The sequence below is a fragment of the Schistocerca nitens genome, chromosome 8 (assembly GCF_023898315.1).
Source record: "Schistocerca nitens isolate TAMUIC-IGC-003100 chromosome 8, iqSchNite1.1, whole genome shotgun sequence".
Classification (NCBI taxonomy): Eukaryota; Metazoa; Arthropoda; class Insecta; order Orthoptera; family Acrididae; genus Schistocerca; species Schistocerca nitens.
In genome coordinates, this window is record NC_064621.1 from 638,538,189 (window position 1) to 638,558,154 (window position 19,966).

General features: G+C 46.4%; 1 protein-coding gene and 1 non-coding gene across 6 annotated transcripts in view; one reads left to right on the top strand and one right to left on the bottom strand.

Moving 5' to 3' along the window:
• LOC126198482 (transducin-like enhancer protein 4) overlaps positions 1 to 19,966 on the top strand; it is a 510,722-nt gene that overhangs the window by 261,253 nt on the left and 229,503 nt on the right. For all 5 annotated transcript variants that reach the window (XM_049934844.1, XM_049934845.1, XM_049934846.1 and 2 more), the window contains one exon: positions 3,558 to 3,632. In XM_049934844.1, coding sequence (XP_049790801.1) covers positions 3,558 to 3,632 — 75 coding nt within the window. The remainder of the gene's footprint in view (positions 1 to 3,557; positions 3,633 to 19,966) is intronic.
• Positions 19,631 to 19,703, bottom strand: Trnat-agu (transfer RNA threonine (anticodon AGU)). Its single transcript has one exon. It is a non-coding gene; the product is annotated as a tRNA-Thr (tRNA).

The following is a 19,966-nucleotide window of genomic DNA, read 5'->3' on the forward strand; positions in this document are numbered from 1 at the left end:
GTAATCTGTGCTGCTCGCGGCCGGCGCTGGTCGTGAGCACCGCGTCACCCTCCCAGTTGCCTGCGCCAGGCTGATTTGCGGCACAGTGGGCAGTGCGAACGACGCGTCGTCGTAACCCCGCTTGCAGCACCATTCCACTGTGGCGACTGACGTCAGCTTCTGTAATCGAAATGTGCCATACGGCTTTGAAGAGAAATGCAAACCACAGTTCAGTAAGATAGACGAGGGCAGAGCTCCACTTTCCCCAAACTGTTTTTGTTTCTGGTATTAGCTGTACGTCCTCGTGCGTTCTTGTGGCTCAAAAAATGGTTCAAATGCCTGTGAGCACTATTCGACTTCACTTCTGAAGTCATCAGTCCCCAAGAACTTAGAACTAATTAAACCTAACTAACCTAAGGACACCACACACATCCGTGCCCGAGGCAGGATTCGAACCTGCGACCGTAGCGGTCGCGCGGTTCCAGACTGAAGCGCCTAGAACCGCTCGGCCACACAGGCCAGCAAGGAAGTGGTAAACAGCACCATCTGCGTATCAACTGAATCGATAGGACCTACCTACCGGCGCCCCAAATACTATTGTCGAAGTATATTTTAAAATAAACACAAAGTAATCCTTTGCTCCCGTTACGCCAACTGTCCGAAGGTGTGGAAATGGGTTGCGCTTGCCGACGATTTTGATCTCACCGAAGCGTGGCAAATACAGAAACGCCCCGGGCTTTACACGAAAAAATATGAACGAATGTCAACAAGATAGGAGTATACGACGGCAGATGTGTTGTTCCGTACTACCGATGGAAAAAGCCAACTTCGCTAGAATGTCAACATGGTGACAGCAGACGATTCACCGCGTTACTCTACAAGGCCATTTACGCTTTTTAGCTATCTGACTTCTTTATTGTGAACCAGGATGAAATCCATTGTATAAAAAATGATAGCTTGTTAATAATGGCTCTGAGCACTATGGGACTCAACATCTTAGGTCATAAGTCCCCTAGAACTTAGAACTACTTAAACCTAACTAACCTAAGGACATCACACACACCCATGCCCGAGGCGGGATTTGAACCCGCGACCGTAGCAGTCCCGCGGCTCCGGACTGCAGCGCCAGAACCGCTAGACCACCGGGGCCGGCTGATAGCTTGTTATTCTTGCGATTTATGCTCTTCTGTTGTTCTCAACTTCTATGCCTTTTTAAGCTGTTATTAGTATCTTAAGTACTTGGTCATAGTAATTTGCTGTGTTGCTAAATAAATACGAAGATAATGCACTGCTTCATTGTTACTTACGGACTGATTATCTGCCGACATTCTTAGTGAATACTTACAGTACGCGTTTACCATAATGTTTTGTCGATGACAAAATTTTTCCACGTTGCAACACGATTTCATCATGAATTAATGCGCTAACATAACACGTGTCTACATATCTATAACAAACAGATTTTTCGTATGCACAAAACAAGACAACACGCTTCCACGAATAAGTCTCGCCAGTTGCGTTGTTACTGGCTTAAGCCATACATCTCCGAAGGACGTACTTTGCCCACAAGACAAGACTCTTCCAGGAGAGCTAGTTCTGCGAGGTTCGCAGGAGAGCTTCTGTAAAGTTTGGAAGGTAGGACACGAGGTACTGGCTGAGTTAAAGCTGTGAGGACGGGTAGCTCACTGGGTAGAGCACTTGCCCGCGAAAGGCAAAGGTCCCGAGTTCGAGTCTCGGTCCGACACACAGTTTATAATGTCGGTCGTGAGCGGCAGTGCATGCGTCAGTACGAATCTACGAAGGCTTCCGATGATGCCTAGGTCCATTCGAACAGACGCACCGAGCCAAGTAGTGCAATGACACAAATGATGCAGGCAGCCTGTCCGTCGACGAGTTCAAAGTGCGCTGGTCCAGCCAGTCGTGTCACGGCAGCGAGCACGGTCCGATCGGTTGACGAACACACCGCACGGACACATCGGTGTTGATAAAGTGTCAGCTGTTTCAAGGGGACTTAGCACGTGGCCTCTCAGTGTTACGTAAGTTTACGATGGCACATCTACCAAGAACTCCATTCTCCGTGAACAAACCGTTGCGATAAGGGTACATGCTACATTTTGTACAACGCCGGAGCTTCACAACCATCACACTACAGGACATAAACTGACGGAAAAACAACCGCAGCACTCAGGAGTAGTTGCACAACTGTGACGAAAGTTGGCAGGCGTTTTTTACATCTGAAAGATGACGATTCATATTTGGCGCCAGTCGCATAAGAGTGGCGTTAGTAGCGCTTCTATGAGGGTTTGCTTTAAATACACGCTGTAACGGTCGCGTGCCATAGTTACGTTTGAGACTGGACGTGGTCAGGACTGCTTTTAAGGTGACAAAGACACCATTAACACCACCTCACAGAGTGGGAACGAGGTCGTGTAAATGGGCTGCGAGAAGCTGGATGTTTCTTCTGCGGTGTTGCGGGAAGACTTGGCAGAAATGGATCCGCTGAACATAGTTTCTGGCGGCGATGGCCGCAGGCATGTACGGTGGCAACAATACCGGGCTCTGGAGGGCCACTTCGCACCAGCGAGACACAGGACCATCGTGTTCGGCTGCACTGCTCCGTCGAATCGTGCTGCAAAGCAGCAGTTTGCCTCGGCTACTTCGAGGACAGCTCCGTGCCGTGCATTCCACTGACTCCAGACCACCGCCATTTGCGACTTAAGTGCTGTCAAGCCAGAGCTCATTGGACGGCAGTATGGAGGTCTGCTGGTTTCTTATATGAAACGTGGTTCGGCCTCGGTGCCAGTGAGTGCCGTGTGTTCGTTAGGGGGAGGTCAGTTGAAAGCCTGCAGCCATCTTGTCTCACACACTTGATCTACAGCTGGAGGTACGGCCTGGGGTGCGATTTCATATGACAGCGGGAGCACTCTCGAGGTAATCCCACGCAACCTCAGTCTGTTGTTATGACTGGTTGTGCTGCCATTCGTGAACAGCATTCCAGAGGGTGTTTTCCGACAGGATAACGCTCGTCCACATACCGCTGTTGTAACCCATCGTGCTGCTCGGTGTGTCGGTATGTCAGCGTCACCCACAACCAGCGTTAGCCGTCCCTGTATTGGCCGACCGAGAGTAACAGGCACGGAACTGTGACCCACTTGTACAACACAGTGCATGCACGTTTGTGAGCTTACATTCAACATTCTGGTGTATAAGCATTTCACATTTGCAGTGGTTTCCCTCGCTCTTAAATTAATCTGTGATCTTGCAGTGTTAATCACTTAAATAGGTTACCTGACACATGTACTCCCCAAATTTCAGTAATCTGTATTAATTTTTGGTGTTGCGATTTTTTTATCCGTCTATATTAATAGAAATAATTTGCCTTATTTTGATCATCGGAATCAAGCATCCCCCACCTTTCCTCCTCCTGCGCCTCACGTCTGTTACACACTGCAGTTATTTTGTCTAGAATTTTACGGGACAAAACAGCGGCAGTTTTTTCTCGACCTAATTTGAGATTACTTTTTACACTGAGGAGACTAGAGTTAGAGATAGTGATATTTTGTGGTCTTGTGTTGCAGCATCAACAACAGGTGGCGACGGCGGTGGAGCGGGCTAAGCAGGTCACGATGACGGAACTGAACGCCGTAGTAGGGGTGAGTCCGTCTTTCACACTAGGATAACCTCCACCATCCCCCCCTCCCCCCCTCTCTCTCTCTCTCTCTCTCTCTCTCTCTCTCTCTCTCTCTCTCTCTCTCTCTCTCGCTCTCGTTTTATGTGTGTGTGTGTACGCACGCACTTCAGGCGTCACTTCTCTTGAACCTGTTTCCGTTAGTTTCTTCTATCACTTCTCTTCGCAAACAAAAAAAAAAAAAAAAAAAAAAAAAAGAAAAGAAAATTAACAATAAATCCCTTTGAAAAACTGATTGTTGTTGAAATGTTTAGATGTATTTGATTTTAATTTCACTGCTGTTACTTCCCAAATAATTGTAATAATTAACATTTATACCTCATATAAGACGCACTTGAGCAGTGTACTTTTCGTATTTTATTCCAGTTTCTTCCATATTCAGTCATAAATGGACTAGTTAACATTAGCGAAACCTATGGTGTAGTGTTGTATACTGTGTACTATTGTGAGTCAAGGTATTTTGGTCTTCATTTATTATTATAGGTTCGTGGATTGTGAGGCGTGTGTAGTGGTAAATGAATCTACACGAATAAGCAGTTTCAAGAATGAGGCTTGTTCCACATTTAGAATACATCCGTGGCATGGTTTTGAATTTCATGTTCAATCAGTACGTAGCATATAATCCGAGAAGATCATCAGTAGGAGAAAACATTGTGAAGGTATCGCGACTTCTGATGGATCGGTTTCATACCGCGTGGTAGCCGTACGACTGTTGTTTGCATGGCAAGTAGACTTGTAGAACTATCATACGTAAGAGTAGATTACACTAGTTTTCCTAGTAGCCTCGGTCATTTAAGATCGTAACCGCGTTACCTGTACGTTTGGTGTGTTGCCTACCTGTCGGGTGTTACTTCATTTCGGTCGCTTTGTACGCGCACGCGATCAATGTCTTGATAGATTCCCCTAGAAACTGGAAGCGGTGAACCTTCTAGAAACCGACTGAGGATGTGCAGGGTATTTCGCACTTTTGTGGAGAGGACTTACTAGATAAAGTTTTACATAGGAATCCATGCCCGGAAATAGTCATCCAACGACGCTGCACAGCGTCGAAGTTAAAGGCGCTGGCGCCTGTAAATGTATGCATATATACAGGGTGATTACGTGGTGATAATACAAACTATCTAAGACGATGGAGAAGGGTAGAGGTATCAATTTGAGTTAATGGTCCCTTTACTGGAAACAGTCGAGTTGAATGTTACCCCTGACTATATAATACAGGTACTGGTACTGTTCTTGCTAAAACTGTAGGGTAGGTGGTAGTATGGACCAAAACAAGGGAAAAAGTCCAGTAAACACGGGCACTAAACTGCTACGAGCATTTGTCCATCTTTGCTTCTGTGAAACACATCTCCTCTATTAAACAAATGCTCGTAGCGCTTAAGGTATGCCATCTTAGAGTCCATGTTTATTGGACATTCTTCCCTTGCTTTGGTCCATTGTACCACTTCTGAAGGTTGCCTACCCTACGACCTTACCAGTACATGTATTCCACTGTGAGAGTTACCGGAACGGTTTTCGCTTACAACATCCGACTCATTCAGATTTATTCCTCTCAATCATCCTTGAAAGTACCGGTATATATCATCATCACGGAATCATCCTGTGTATACATACAGGAGTCTGTAACTTCGACGCTCTGTGACGTAGTTGGAAGACGTTTCCGGACACGAATTCCTACGTAAAACCTGATCTACTAAGTCCCCTCTGGAAGTGTGCCATGTGAGTTGTGAAACACCTTGTATAAAGGGCCGCGTAACCTATGGAACATTACTGTTGCAAATACTAATCCTCCTGTCTGTCACTTTAAAATAAACAGTATTTATAGCAAAATTTAAATTATCAATGTTTAGTACAGGTTTCATTTTAAAACTGATTTGTAACGTGAAACATAGGAATGTTGTAGTAAAAATATAAAATAATACAGATTTATTATATTCTGTTAGGAAACGCAATTTCCTAAAGTAAAATTATATAAAAAAAAGCAAAACAAAACTTACCAAACACAGCTTAGATACTTCGTCGCGCTTATATAAAACATGTTTGTGTTATTCATAAATAACTTGACACTTATTGATAATAACGGCAAACTTTCGCCTTTGATCCTGATGAAGGACGTTCCACTGCGTACAAAGTAACAGTAATTACGTACATGTTTTAGGTTTCTACGTGTAAACCGTGCTACTTGCAGCAAAACTAGGTGCTTTCGTTGCATTAAAACGCAGAAGCTACGCTATCAACTAATTTTTATTACTCACAAAATGCAATTTATACTGCAAATATATGAAATGCGCAAAGGACTAACACTGAACGATGTGAGGTTCTGATTACGTGTAAAACAAAGAACAAAGAGAAGGCGTTTGCGGTTTTTTTTTTTTTTTTTTTCCTGCAAATGTTAGCAGTAGTACAGGTAATCCTGCCATTTACTTCGTCATTTATGTATAGGTATAAACTACCAAACCGTAGTTTTGGTAGAGCGTAATTTTAGTGGCAAGTGAATTACTTTCAGTTTAATGTTTATCCCCTGCTGTATACAAACAGACGTTTTGAGTAATTCCACTCACTCAGTGCGATTCTTCCCTACATAACTACTCAGGCTTCATCACTCTCAGTTACATACTCGGGCATTGCTTGTTCTGCGACTTCGGTTTCCCGATGAAGTACTTTCCAGGATCAACTTTTTTTTTTTTCCCCCTCATGGACGAAGTCCAGTAGGCAGTTGTGGTACTATTTCTGAATTGATCAGTCGCCGCACTATCGTTACTTACAAGGGGAAGCCAGGACGTTGGGATCACTTTGTACACCTTTACTGGGCCATTAAAACAACATAACGTGCAAATAGTAAGTTGCAGTACTCTGACAATTCCGAGAAGTTTTACGCGTTTATTACGTAACAGATATGTATGTGCGTAGGGTGGTTAGTGGTTCCCGCTCACCCTTAATTTTTAATCCACTTTTTCATCACTTGTCATATTATTCAATTTATGAAATTTGGGACGTAACATAATAAAAAACACGTGTATTTGCATGAAGTTGTAGTGAATTTCGTATTATTTGACTGCTTACTATTTTTGATTAAATTTAATCGTGAGAACAATGCGTAGAGTTTTCATGAAAATGTGTGCGTGTCGTGATGTACGAACTCCCTTACGCATGCAATCTGGTCAGGTACTCCGAACTTCTTTGCACCCCGTCGCCCCGACCTGCACTCACTCAGGTAGGCCCCATTTGACAGTTAACCCGCATAGCGTAAGATGTAGCTAATGAGGCAAGAACGAGTAGTGCAGGTACAAGTTTTTTGAGTATCACACTTGTGCTACAAAAGTAAAGGTTTGAGCGGGAGTCGAACCGCCGCCTCTTCTAGGTTCGTCTTACGAAAGCTCCAATGTAACCACTTGACCACCACGAACTCTACCATCCCGCACCTACGCATAGATACATCAGTTACGTAATAGACGCATAAAACTCATCTTGCGATTTTCTCGGAATTGCCACAGTAGTGCACCTTGCTACTTTAACATTATTGTTTCAATAGCCTACTAAAGGTGTGCAAAGTATGAAGTAAACGTCGTGGGCCCCCCTTGTTCGTAAGATTTCACTTTCTATCAGTACACGTCCCTGTGAATAGATGCCGTATAAAAGCGGGCCTTTTGAGTATCTCCTAACTTCGACGTGACCGTAAACCTCGTACTCAAAATCACGTGGTCTAGCGACGCGTTCATGTTTTTATTCTATCAGCTCGACAGAACCGATAACCCGGCTTGCCCCCTCGATGTTTGTCTTTCGAAAAAACAGCGATCACATGCGGCCGAGTAGCGTCGTAATTCGACAGTAGGCACGGTGGCAGATGTTTGTGCGAGAGGAGCCAGCCCGGCGTACTGTTGCGCAAGTGTGAGCTCTATCGGGCTGTCAGCGGTAGCCAGTAATGAGGGGGTCCCAGCGACCCGCGTCATCACACTCCGGCACGGCTGATAAGGCCGGCTCTGCCGCTCTCGAGACGCACGCTGTTTACCGGGCCTTAGGGGAGAAAAAAGAAGAACGCTTTGCAAGTGTTTGTCGTATCTGACAACTGGAGTAGCTTTCGTATTCCGGTGTCGCAAGTTGTTGCACTCGAGTCTGATAAGGGGCCGCGACAAGTGGGTTTAGAATGTATCGACGGTTTTTCCTGTATCGCCACTCACCTGCCACTTCATTAAGAACACTTAGACTGTATATCTGTAGAGCACATCCTGCAAATAATGTACGGCACAGCGATGCAAAAAAAATTACGGAGCACTCGAGCTGCGGGCTGCGTGTATAACAACGGGCCTGAGGAATTACTCTACTTCACTTGGCATCGACGCTAATTTTAAATTTCCACACGGAAGGTTCGTACCACAAACGAGATACACTTTTATTGGTTATCAGTTTACCACAGATAAGTAAGCAGGTAATTTTAAGATGATTTCTTTTACACGAAGTAAATTCCCATTAAGAGTCCGCGATGAAATGCAAACTTCGGGTAATAATACTGTCTGTATCGGATATTTATTTATTTACGAAGAGTGTTATGTTCTGTCTACGTCAGTCATCATCACATCCGATTTTAGAACAAAGTTCAGTGTCATTTGCGGCCCACTTCATCGTATCTTTCTCGCAACTTGTTGAAATTGAGAGTGGACTTTGTTTCACAAGTTCTAAGTTTAGATATGATGATGGGCAGTAAACATTAAGCTTTTTAGATAGGATTATTCACAAAATAACTGATTTTTTTTTCATCGGTTACAGTTGTGGAAAGCTGGCGCCTTCACCGGAAATCTAGAAACAGAAGCGACAACCGCTTGAGCCTCGCTGAAACTGTTAAGTGCGACACAGATGTATGTAGGAATGTTACTCTGGTGCGCAAGAAGAATATGATCAACGGTTCGTGCGAAGATTGGCATCTGATTTTCAAAATCAATAAATGTAATGTAGTGCTCTAAATAGACGAAAATACCAAACATCGTTTCACTACGTAATTGGGGAGCGGTCACTGGACTCAGACACAGTCGTAATTTATCTTCTGGAACGTCGAATCTAGTCGTGACAGATATACCACGCAGGATATATTGGAAGATATTTAATTCACCCACAAAGTAAAAAAACACCGGGCGTCATCCTCGGCCCTTAGGCGTCACTCGATGTGGATACGTAGGGGCAGGCGGTCAGCACACCGCTCTTACTTCGCAGTGAAGTGGCTCTTCAATTGGTCTCACAGGGCTGACTGCCAACAGCACTCGGCAGACCGCGACGGTGGTCCATCCAAGTGCCAGCCAAGCCCCACAGCGCTTAACTTCGGAAACTGGTACCCCTGCGGCAAGTCCGTTGGCTCACCCACGAGGTTTCGTTCGATCAGTCATTCGGTACTGTTAATGTTCTTCCAACATAGATATGAGAGAGAGAGAGAGAGAGAGAGAGGAGGGGGGGGGGCTGATCGGTACATGCGAAGTGAATCGCGATGAGCCTACCCTCCAGATTTAGGAGGTCCACATTCCACAGCGAATCTGACGTGATGTTGACGACTTCGTATCTAGAGAAATTCTGGTTTATACAGCTCGATACCGATAACTGTTCTCCCAGTTAGTGGAAAAGAAGAGAAGAAAATAACACTGATATACTCCTCCGCACGTCATAGGTATAATTGTAGCTGTATCGATAGCTCTCCTCCTCTTAATCAGGCATCCGATAGCAAGTATGAGGCTACTTACTGCTCAGTGAGAGTGAAAGCACCTTACGAATCTCTTTACGCTCTGCATTTCATCGATTTGGTAGCAGTGACAGCGTCGTCGCATCCCTTGGGAGAATCTGCGAGGTTGGTGGCAGTCGCGTGACTTCGCTAGCAGGGAGCAGAGCGCGCCATGAAGTGGGGGGATCACCAGCACAACCTGCGCGAGCAATTTGGCGCCTCGAGCCTTTTCTGCCGTTACGAGCAATAAATTTAGCGCCGGGCGTGACCTGCGAGTCATTAAAGCGGGTTTACTTAATGGCCATTTTTAATGAGTAAATTAATGAGTAGCCGAGATGGCGGAGACGCCGGTCCCGGACAAAACACGGCGGAGAGCAATTAGGGCCGCCGGCCGCGAGTTCCCGCGACAGCTGTCCGTCTGCGGACAATGGCCGCTCCGCTCTCTTTTGTATCTGCCCTCCACCCGACGCCGGCTTTTTAATTTACGTCCGTCGGAAGGGTTCGCTTCTCCGGCATCTTACGCCGCATTTTCGCGCCGCCGTTATCCCATTAACGCAAAATGAAACAACACTCCGCGGGGCGAGCAGTTCCCCGCAGCGAAATATCGACCCAGGTGACTGGCCTTCCCTGGCTTCGTAAAGAGGTTCTCTGTAGAGAGTTGCCGAGCAAAAAAAAAAAACAACGTGCTTTACGAGTGCGCTGTTGAGCAATTAGGGCGATAGAGTTTTATTTCTTATTTTTACAAAAGTCGCGTTAAGTTTGTCCGTTCTGTAGTCCGTGGCATAAAGTGAAAAGTTGTAAGCTCCGCTTTGCAGCGCTGGCGGACAATTCTGTTGGGAGCGCCCGCCGTGGCTGTGGTGTGGCGGACTGTGCGCTCGTCGCCGCGGCCCCCAGCTTCCCACACTTCGGGTCGATGCCAGTCTTCCCTCCAAGGAAATTTCACTGGCAGTCCAGACAGTGGCTCTAAGCTCCGGAGAAGGACTAGTGAAAAGTATTTATCGGAAATATTGCCTTCCGATTGTGAAGGTATGACATCAGGCGTAAAATTGATGATGATGATATGGGCTATCGTCAGTAAGCAGAATTGGCGAATTTGAGGGACTGAGAATCCGCATTTCGTAATCGAGAAGTCGCATCACCCTCAACGTACGACTGTGTGGTGTGCAATGTCCAGTCACGGAATAATCGGTGCGATATTCCTCGATGGCACGGTGATTACCGAACTGTGCGTGAAGGCTTCGGAAGATGATTTCATCCCCATTATCCAAAGTGACCGTCATTTCGGTAAGATGTCGTTCGTGCAAGACGGACCTCGACCCCATCGAAGCAGGAGTGTGTTTGATGCCCTGGAGGAGCACTTCGGGGATCGGATTCTGTTTCTGGGATACCCAGAGACCACTGGCATAGGCCTCGATTGGCCGCCACATTCTCCGGATCTGTACACATGAGACTCCTTTTTGTGGTGCTATAATAAAGGCAAGGCGTAGAGCAATAACCCCAAAACCATTGCTGAGCTGAACACAGACATTCAGGGGGCCTTCGACAGCATCGGTGTCCCGACACTTGAGCGGGCCACGCAGAATTTCGCTATTCGTCTGCGCCACATCGTCGCCAATCATGGCAGGCGTATCGAATATGTCATAACCTAAATCCAAATACCTGTAGTGACGTTGACATGTCGAATAAAGTGTATGCACGCCGTAGTTTGTAACTAATTTACGATTTTTTTTTCATATAGTTCACCCTGCAAAAAAGCCCTTAACATTAGTGCACACAGCTCTTGGCAGATGGCGCCTGCAAGCTGTGAGGTATGATAATGCTCAGTCGCTAAATTTTGTCACAACAACAGGCCGTGACTTAACGCTCTGTTACACCCTTGTTTTCCTTTTAGGACTCAAATGGTTCAAATAGCTCTGAGCACTATGGGATTCAACATCTGAGGTCATCAGTCCCCTAGAACTTAGAACTGCGTAAACCTAACTAACCTAAGGACATCACACACATCTGTGCCCGAGGCAGGATTCGAACCTGCGACCTTAGCGGTCACGCGGTTCCGGACTGAAGTGCCTAGAACCGCACGGCCATCGCGGCCGGCTTTCCTTTTAGGAAATCGTCATCTGAGCGACTGCTGAAATTTTGTAGACGGTGTTGCTCACGACTTAAGTTACAAGTGCGACTCGGTTCGATGGGTGCGCTGCTTATACTTCCTAGGTGAGAGTCGTACAATCGCCAAAAGCGTGGACGGTGTAGATAGCCTGCACACGTTCAATATGTATTGACAATACTAGTTTGTGAAACCATCAGTATATTGGCGCGTCGTCACACCATCGGTAATATTGACAAAAACTGTCAGCCAGATGCCGAATGTACAGAAGAAAGCGTGTGCTGCAGTTATATTGGCTATATCTTGCAAGCAACACAAAACAACCAAAAAATAGGAAATGGGCCCGAGACTGGCTGAAAAAAGGAGCCACTGATCACCTGTTAATTTACTGACTGAAATTAGAATCACGGAACCAAAATATTTTATGTGTTATTTTCCGATGAGTTGCGCATCTTATGACAAGTTATTAGTGTTGATGCGAGAGGAAAATAAAAAAGCAAATTATGTTAATAAGAGAGGCAGTCGCATTCGACTAGAGATTAGGAGTAACTTAGACACATCTGAAGACACAGGTCATTCTAATGCTCGAAGTTTAGGTCTGTAATATCAGCAAGTACAGTTAGAAAAATTCTATGGAAACTTATTCAGCAATTATATCTTTCTGGCAAGAACCTGTTCGGGAAATTAAACGTCAAGCTTTTTTGCGCAATTTGATAATTTGGTCAAACTGATACGCGTTTTCCAGACTTCTTACTAGTTACTGCAGGGCATATTTTTCGAAACGCGAGCTTTTTTTTTCCATCATTGGTTTGTAACGCAATAATGTATATACTATGTTTTCAGATTAACGAAGTAAGCAATGTTATAGAGAATCTTCCGTTAACTATCCTAAAGTGACACGTACAGTGATTACCCTGGCATACACCTATTAACATTCTTTTAAAAATTTAATATAAGGTACGATATACACAACGGCGAATGGAAAAACTGAACAGCGCATAGTAACGCCACGGGCCTGGTTCCTGTAGCTCTGGCAACATCTGAATCGAGAATGTGTATGTGGTGTGTTCTTTCACCATGGTGGATCGTGACAGCCGTCAAGAATGAAACTGTAATGAATTACAATTATCAGCTGTGTACGGGACGTTGATAGAATCAACGGGAAGAGTTGAAAATGTGCGCCCGACCGGGATTCGAACCCGGGATCTCCTGCTTACTAGGCAGGTGCTCTAACCCTTTTTTTATCTCATTTTGTTCTATATTGTTCGTGGTATTTGTTAGGGGCGGACGTCTTGTAATGGTTCTTTATTTGCGAAACCATCACCACCCGCCAACCCTACTTTTCGATACCGTAGATTAATGAATATTTTTCTACGTAATGTCTCATGTTTCTCACTCTATTCAAATTTTGTTTCATACGTCGATATTTTGAGATGTTGAAATCGATATAATATCTAGTGTGAATATCTTTGTACTTATTGTTATCTTTGATGCTGGTTTTGGCGCGGAGCGTACAGAGTAGTAAAGTTTTTGTGTCGGATATGAAGAGTGTTGACTTTGTGTTGGAAATGAAAAAAGGAATCTGAGTTGTGGACAATGAAAAATGTTGAGAGTTTTATTAAGAGCAGTAACGGCTGCGGAATTGTATGATTAAGTAATGTTTTGAACATGCGAAAGTATAAAAAGTTTAATAAATGCGAATTTTTGTGAGTGTCGAGAATTATTTTCGAGTGACCATTGTTTAAAAAAGTATGAAGCACATTGCAATGAAAAACATAAATCATCAAATTAATCCTGAAAGATTTTCTCCGTAAGTTCTTCGAGTCGGCGTAATTAACATCCGACTGGATTTCGCACCGACAGCGATAGTCACGCTACCTAGACAACAATTCTAATTACGAGCCAAAGCCAGAGAGAGATCGTCGTTGGATTGCAAATACAATATAAGTGATATTATTGTTAATTTTCTTCAGTGACTGTAATCAATTGATGCAGCAATACCTGCCACATTAAAGACCTTTTAGTCGCGCAATAAGAAGATGATACTTTGAGTGCGCGACGTGATAGTTTTTGAACTAATTAACTGTTAGTGGAGGTACTGTTATAGTTGATCCGTTCACTCAGTTTTCTTTATTAGAGAGAGGAGCCAACCCTCTGACGGAACACGCTGAGGTACCGTGCCGGCTGACCCCTAATCCACCGGAGACGAGGCAACTAGCGCCGCAGCGCGGATTTATCCCGAGCGCGTCCCTCAGCAGCCGCTGTCTCCTCGGTGACAGACGTGTTAGAGCTACCAGGCTCGAGTCCCGTTTGTGGACACATTTTTTTAACTCTCCCCGTCGATTCTATCAACGTCCCGTACACAGCTGATGTTTCTAATTCGTTAAATGGAGAATATCGCCAAACAGTCAATACGTTCAGTATTTCTAAGATCGACAATAGGTGAATCGGCGCCCTCAGAGGGTCAGTGTGTTGGCAGTTGGCAGTGTGGCGGCCCCATCAGGTGACTGCGAGCCGCCCACTGCCGCGCGCGCAGGCGTCGGCCCTGCTCATCTTTTATGCAGGCCGCTTCCTCGCGTTCCGCCGCGTGCGCCCCGCCACCTCGCCTCCCCCGCCGCCCCGGCGCCGGGGTCCCGCTTCTGCCTGCCCCCGGCGGCCGGCCGCTGCGCCGCGGTGTGAACGCCCCCGCTGGCTGACGGCACACTCGCCGTTACAGCGCTCGCCGGCTCCCGTCTCACTTGCCGCCCCGTCGCCTCGAATTCTCCCTCGCCAGAGGCAGGCGTGTGCGCCGCACCCAAAAGTGGCGAAGGCTGCGTCGGCGCTCCACCTGCGTCGCTGAGGATACCGAGCCGACATCACGCACACTGTGACATCTCAGGCCGTCTCCCTCCCTTTCAGTTACGCACTAGTATTGTGGACCGTACTGATACTTTTCGGTGTACAACCACCAGAAACCTGCTAGAATACTGCGTTGCTCTGCGGCTATTTGCAGTAAGTCGTTATCTATGTAGCGCACTGTGTAATTACTAAACTGGCTTGTACCAAATTTGCGTAATTTTGAGGGGGGGGGGGGGGTAGGACGTCAAACGCGCCTACTTGGAGCAGAAGAGGCATCGAAGGACATTTTAATTTCCACTGTCTGTACTTTTACAAATAAATTCGTAAAACTTTGTCAGCATCACCACGAAGGATCCAGGATTCACACTCATTCCAGTGGAACTCCGAAAACGTGACAATTTTTTTTCTTACATGTGAAATTTCATCATTTTTTCGCTTAATAATGGCTGCATTTGTTGCTATGAGTACACTTTTCTTCATAAGCTAGAGAGATTCTTCGATGAATTTTGCACAGCGTACATACCATACTCAAAGGTGTATGAAACTCTAGAATTTATTTAATTTATGAAAAAACGAATCAGCTGCTATATTTTAAAGTTCATATTTAGAAAAAACACAAATTTTATACTTAATTACCTCAATTTTTACCACAGTTTTTAATAGATTTGGAAAACTCTAGTGTCTCGTACACCTTTAAGTATCGTTTGTATGCTGTGCAAAATTCGTCGAAGAATCTCTCTTACTTATGAAGAAAAGTTTACCTATAGCAACAAATGCTGCCATTAGTAAGTCAAAAAATTATGAAATTTCATATGTAAAAAAAATTACCAAGTTATGTTTTCGAACTTCCACTGCCATGATTGTGAATTCTGAATCCTTCGTGCTCATGCGGACAAAGGTTCTTGAATTCATTTGTAAAAGACGTAGGTGGTTCTAGTATTCCTAGATTTCTCTCTTAGTGTGCTCTAGAAGCTTCCTAAGTAGATTTTCACGTGGTGCTTTCCGTCTGTCTTCAAGCGTCTACCGTTTTACTTTTTTCAACGTCTTCCTGATACTCCCTTCGGTCCAACAAACCAATCACCTTCCGTGATGCCCCTCTCTTTATAACTTCTTTTGTATCCCGCCTGGAAGGCGGCGCTGGGTCTGCTCCTGTAAACTGAAGGGTGGGCCGAATGTAGGAAGTGAGTCGGAGCAGGAAAAGGTGAAATGCTTGGTATTCCAATTAGGTTATAACTATTTTACTTTACTTCGCGTGCAGATGAGCACGTATGTGCGAAGCCGTTAATCCATCAAATCTAACAGCTACTAGTAGTCGGACGAACTATCATTGAAGTTACTGAAGTAGAAACAGTATTGCTAGGTCGTCTCCTCGGAATCAAATGGGCTGAATCTGGAGCGGAGCTCGTAGATGTGTGTCGTAGTGCCAACCTACCAACTTGCACCTACGCCGTGGCATCGTAGCTATCGGTACCACAACTTCAATATCCTTTGTTAGCCCTATTTGGTGCAGGTCACAAACACTTGAGCAGTATTCTGGAACCGGTCGCACTAGTGTCTCGAATAAACTCTCAATTGTAGAATGACTGCGTTTCCCTAGTATTCTGCCGAGGAACTTAAGTCTGCTATCTGCTTTACTGACGACTGAACCCGTGTGATCGTTACATTGCATATCTCTACAAGTCGTCGTACCCATGCATTTTTATGAGTTTACCAATTTACTCCATCTGATATCACTTGTATTATACTCATACTTACGCTCACAGCGCCATCTGATTTCCACCTTCAAGCTAGACGAGTTTCGTTCTTTGTAGTTTCATGCTTATTTCGTCAGATATTTGGCCCGGTCACTATCAGTGGACCACCCTGTATAACTCCCGTTTCTTTTTTTCCTGCTCCCCCTCGACTAGTGTCTGCCCTGTAGCAGTTCCCTGTTTCTGCTGCCGCTCTGCCGCCCTTCCTCTTGAACCGCCGTTCGCCGCTTTGCCCGGCCCGGCTGATGTAGCCTGCGCCGATATGAACCGCCCCGCGGCTGTTGCGCTTTCTTGGCCGGCCGGTCGTGGGCGGCGGCGGCGGCGGCGTGTTTGCCGGCTCGCCAGCTATTAGTGTAGTGGCGGCGGTCTCAGCCCGGCCAGAGTCAATATTTGAGTTGAGCTGGCGTGCATTAAAACGCTCGCTGCTTGCTTGTCTTCCGTCTGTTTGCTGTTCAAACAGCGCGGCCGCCGCCGGCGGTGTGGGGGTGGGAGGGGCGGGGGGGAGCTGCGCCGCTCCGCCCTCGCTCCAGACGTGTGCGCCGCAATCGCGCTGAAGACGAAACACGTGACCGAAACGCTACGCCGCGGCCCGGCTCTCTCCCGCTTGCCCTAATTATGTGCTCCCTCCCATTTCTTTCGTAGTGCCTCAGAAAGGCAGTGAATCGTGTACAAGTTAAAAATTGTAACTGCAATAAAACGGTCGAGAACAACTTCCCTTACCAGTAATAAATGGAGACGAAATAACCCGGAACCACCGCCTCTTTTGCCATCTAGGTAGTAAATAACCCCATAACGATACCGAGGGTGGCCTCGAATTTGGGAGGACGATTAAACTTTTCCGCCGGTCTTCTGAATCGCCCAAGGCAGATGCCTTGCGCTTTGGTTCTGTGAAGAGGCGTGCCGACTTCTTCCCTCGTACGATATTGCAGCGCCTGTGTCGTTCTGATTACGATACGAAGTTCCTTCGGACATGCATGTATCTCCAAAGGAACTTCCCATCGTAATCAGCACAACAAACGCACTGCCCTTCGTATTTATCTGGCGATACCGGGCAAGCGACTATAAAGTACAACGTCTGACCTGCACGGGAATACACATAATGGATGTACGAGTACAGGTCGTAGACGCACGGTTGCCGACATACGGAAGTTTGGGCCTGGCTGTGAGACGTGCACGTATAGCCAAACGGTGAGGCGACCGCTCGCGAAAGCGGGATATCCGGGTTCGAGTCCCCGTGCGGGACAAATTTTCATTGTCATTACATTCTGCGGCTAAAAGTAGTCCTTATTTGCAATTGCGAATTCGTTTGATGTCTTCCCTCTACTTTCCGAATCAGAGGTTGTAGCCGACGAGACATTAAACTTCAATGTTATTTTTTTTCCTTTTACCCGTATACTCCACTCCTTCGTCATTAGAGATCTCTAATCCCTTCCTGCTAGCCGGCCGGTGTGGCCGAGCGGTTCTAGGCGCTTCAGTCTGGAACCGCGTGACCGCTACGGTCGCAGGTTCGAATCCTGCCTCGGGCATGGATGTGTGTGATGATGTCCTTAGGTTAGTTAGGTGTAAGTAGTTCTAAGTTCTAGGGGACTGATGACCTCAGCTGTTAACTCCCATAGTGCTCAGAGCCATTTGAACCATTTTTGAACCTGCCTGTTAGTTCTGAGTTCCTTCGGAATGCACTGTGTTACAGTGTTTTTTATACTTCATTTCATTGTCTAGCCATTGATACGGATGGGGGTTGACAGACAGAAATGCAACATGCCGTCCTTCAACTGGAATCAAAATATTTACAAGGCATTTGAAGATTTTTAAATGGTTTCACATGGGTACTAGCACCGGTAACGGAGTATTTGGGAAAGAAGAGATTGAGCGGTGGTTGGTGTCAGATACGAAAACGCCAGGAGAATTGGCGTTTCAGGGTGGAATCTTGTCGGGCGAGTGGAGTACGAACATGGGATCTAGGATCGGTGGAACTAAGACGGAGGTCAGGGAAACATTGTGAAGAAGAAAAAGTTGAAAGGGAAGAGGGGCGGACGATAGGGAGCGCGTTAAATTCGGTGCGGAGTGATGCTACATTGCAGGTGGGTGTACTAAACTTCCGCTACTTGAGTCGGTGTGGACTTCGTAGGAGCAATGTTCAGACCTTGCGCTGCAGGATTTGCGTTATTGGTAAAGTTAGTGTCGTGACTTGCCGTTAGACGCCAGTACGCCGACATAGGTTTGAAATACAAGCACGAATGTGCATTACAGTTCGACACATTCTCGGTGGGTCCGAACAAGGTGATCGGGGCTTACTCGTGAAGCTGTTTTATCAAAACAGGGACCACACCGCTGCTGCTCTTCCCGAGTATCGAAGCATTAAAGGATTACGGAAAGGTCTTCTTTCAGCACCGGTGTTGGAGAACTTGGAGTTAGCTGGCGATTTGAGAATTGTTCCTCGGAGAGGCCGACGGCCAGTTGCAGCACAAATTGTTCGAGAAGTTACGTTGCCACGGCTGAGAATGCTGGGCGCAGAGTGGCTGGAAGCAGTGCGCGGGCTGTGTCACGACTACGGAACATACTACGGTCCACCGTTCGAAAAGTGCTGCGAACAGTTGTGGATGCCGACGGTCGTCTCCTTGACTAACGTTTGTAACCTGGGACGTGAACATGGTACCCGATTAACAAATGGTACCCGCTCGTGTCCAATTAAAACGTTTTTCTTCCAGTGGGTTATTGGGTGTTTTCTTCTTCTCCGGCATGTTCTTATAAGTGTTTCCACAAAGTTTCATTGTCGCACGATCACTGGCTTTTTATGGGTGCTCAGATAGAGAAAATTATAACCACCCTGTTACTATTGATTGAAATTAATTGCTGAATACTATAATTACATTCCTATGTGTTTAGGCCCCATAACAAAGTATTTATTTGCATTTCATGTGTGTATGGCGTGAGCTGAATTATTTACGGTCGAACGAAAGCCGATTGCATTTATACCTAGCTGCAGTTACTCGATGTCTTCGGTGTTGCTGTAAGTAGTGACATAATGGCAGCTGGGCTTGAAGTTTCGTGTGGTGCCATTGTTGCCAGTACGGTAGGTGCACACGCAAGCCGGCTGGTACGAGAGAGTGGTGGTGCGGGCTGTCTGCGGCTGCGGAAACCGCGCCTCGAGGCTGTGGGGAGGCCAGATGACGGGCACGGCAAACAGCTCGGCGCGTCCCAGGGCAGAGCGTGCAGGGACGGCCGCCGCGCTCCGACCACAGCCCCTATACCCACTGTCACTTTTAAGTAAAGTTCGTGTCATTTCAGCGTGTAAACAGTCACACTTGTACAAGTGCCTAGACCCACTGCGGCATCAACTAATAACATTTTAGATGAATGCTTGGTGTCTGTTCTTTCGGACACGTTCGAAAGAGCAAGCAGCACGCGAGAGCCGCAGCTGTGATACATTATATGTAAATTGAAGAGCTAGGGGAAAGGAAAGGAAAGGAAAGGAAAGGAAAGGAAAGGAAAGGAAAGGAAAGGCAAGGGATTACCGGTGTCAGTTGCATCGGGACATTACGCGAAATCAGCGGCGACGAATGAAAATGTGTTCGGACCGGGATTCGAACCCGGGACCTCCTGCTTACTAGGCAGGTGAGTTACCCACTGCGCCATCCGGACTGTCTCGGCGTGCCTCGCGGGCGGCCCACACTGCCAGCGACCACCGCCTATCCGCACTCCATTTCCTCCATGCTCGTCACTCTCGAGATTCCCACAGGACGTCGGACGTATTTGTGCATCCGCACGTCCGAAAGGACAGACACCACGCATTGATGTAACTGATTCGCCTACAGGTGCAGTGGACCCACCTTCTTCAGTGCGGATGCCCAAGATGGCCGACCTGCGGGAATCTCAGTAGCAAGCATGTAGGATATGGACTGCGG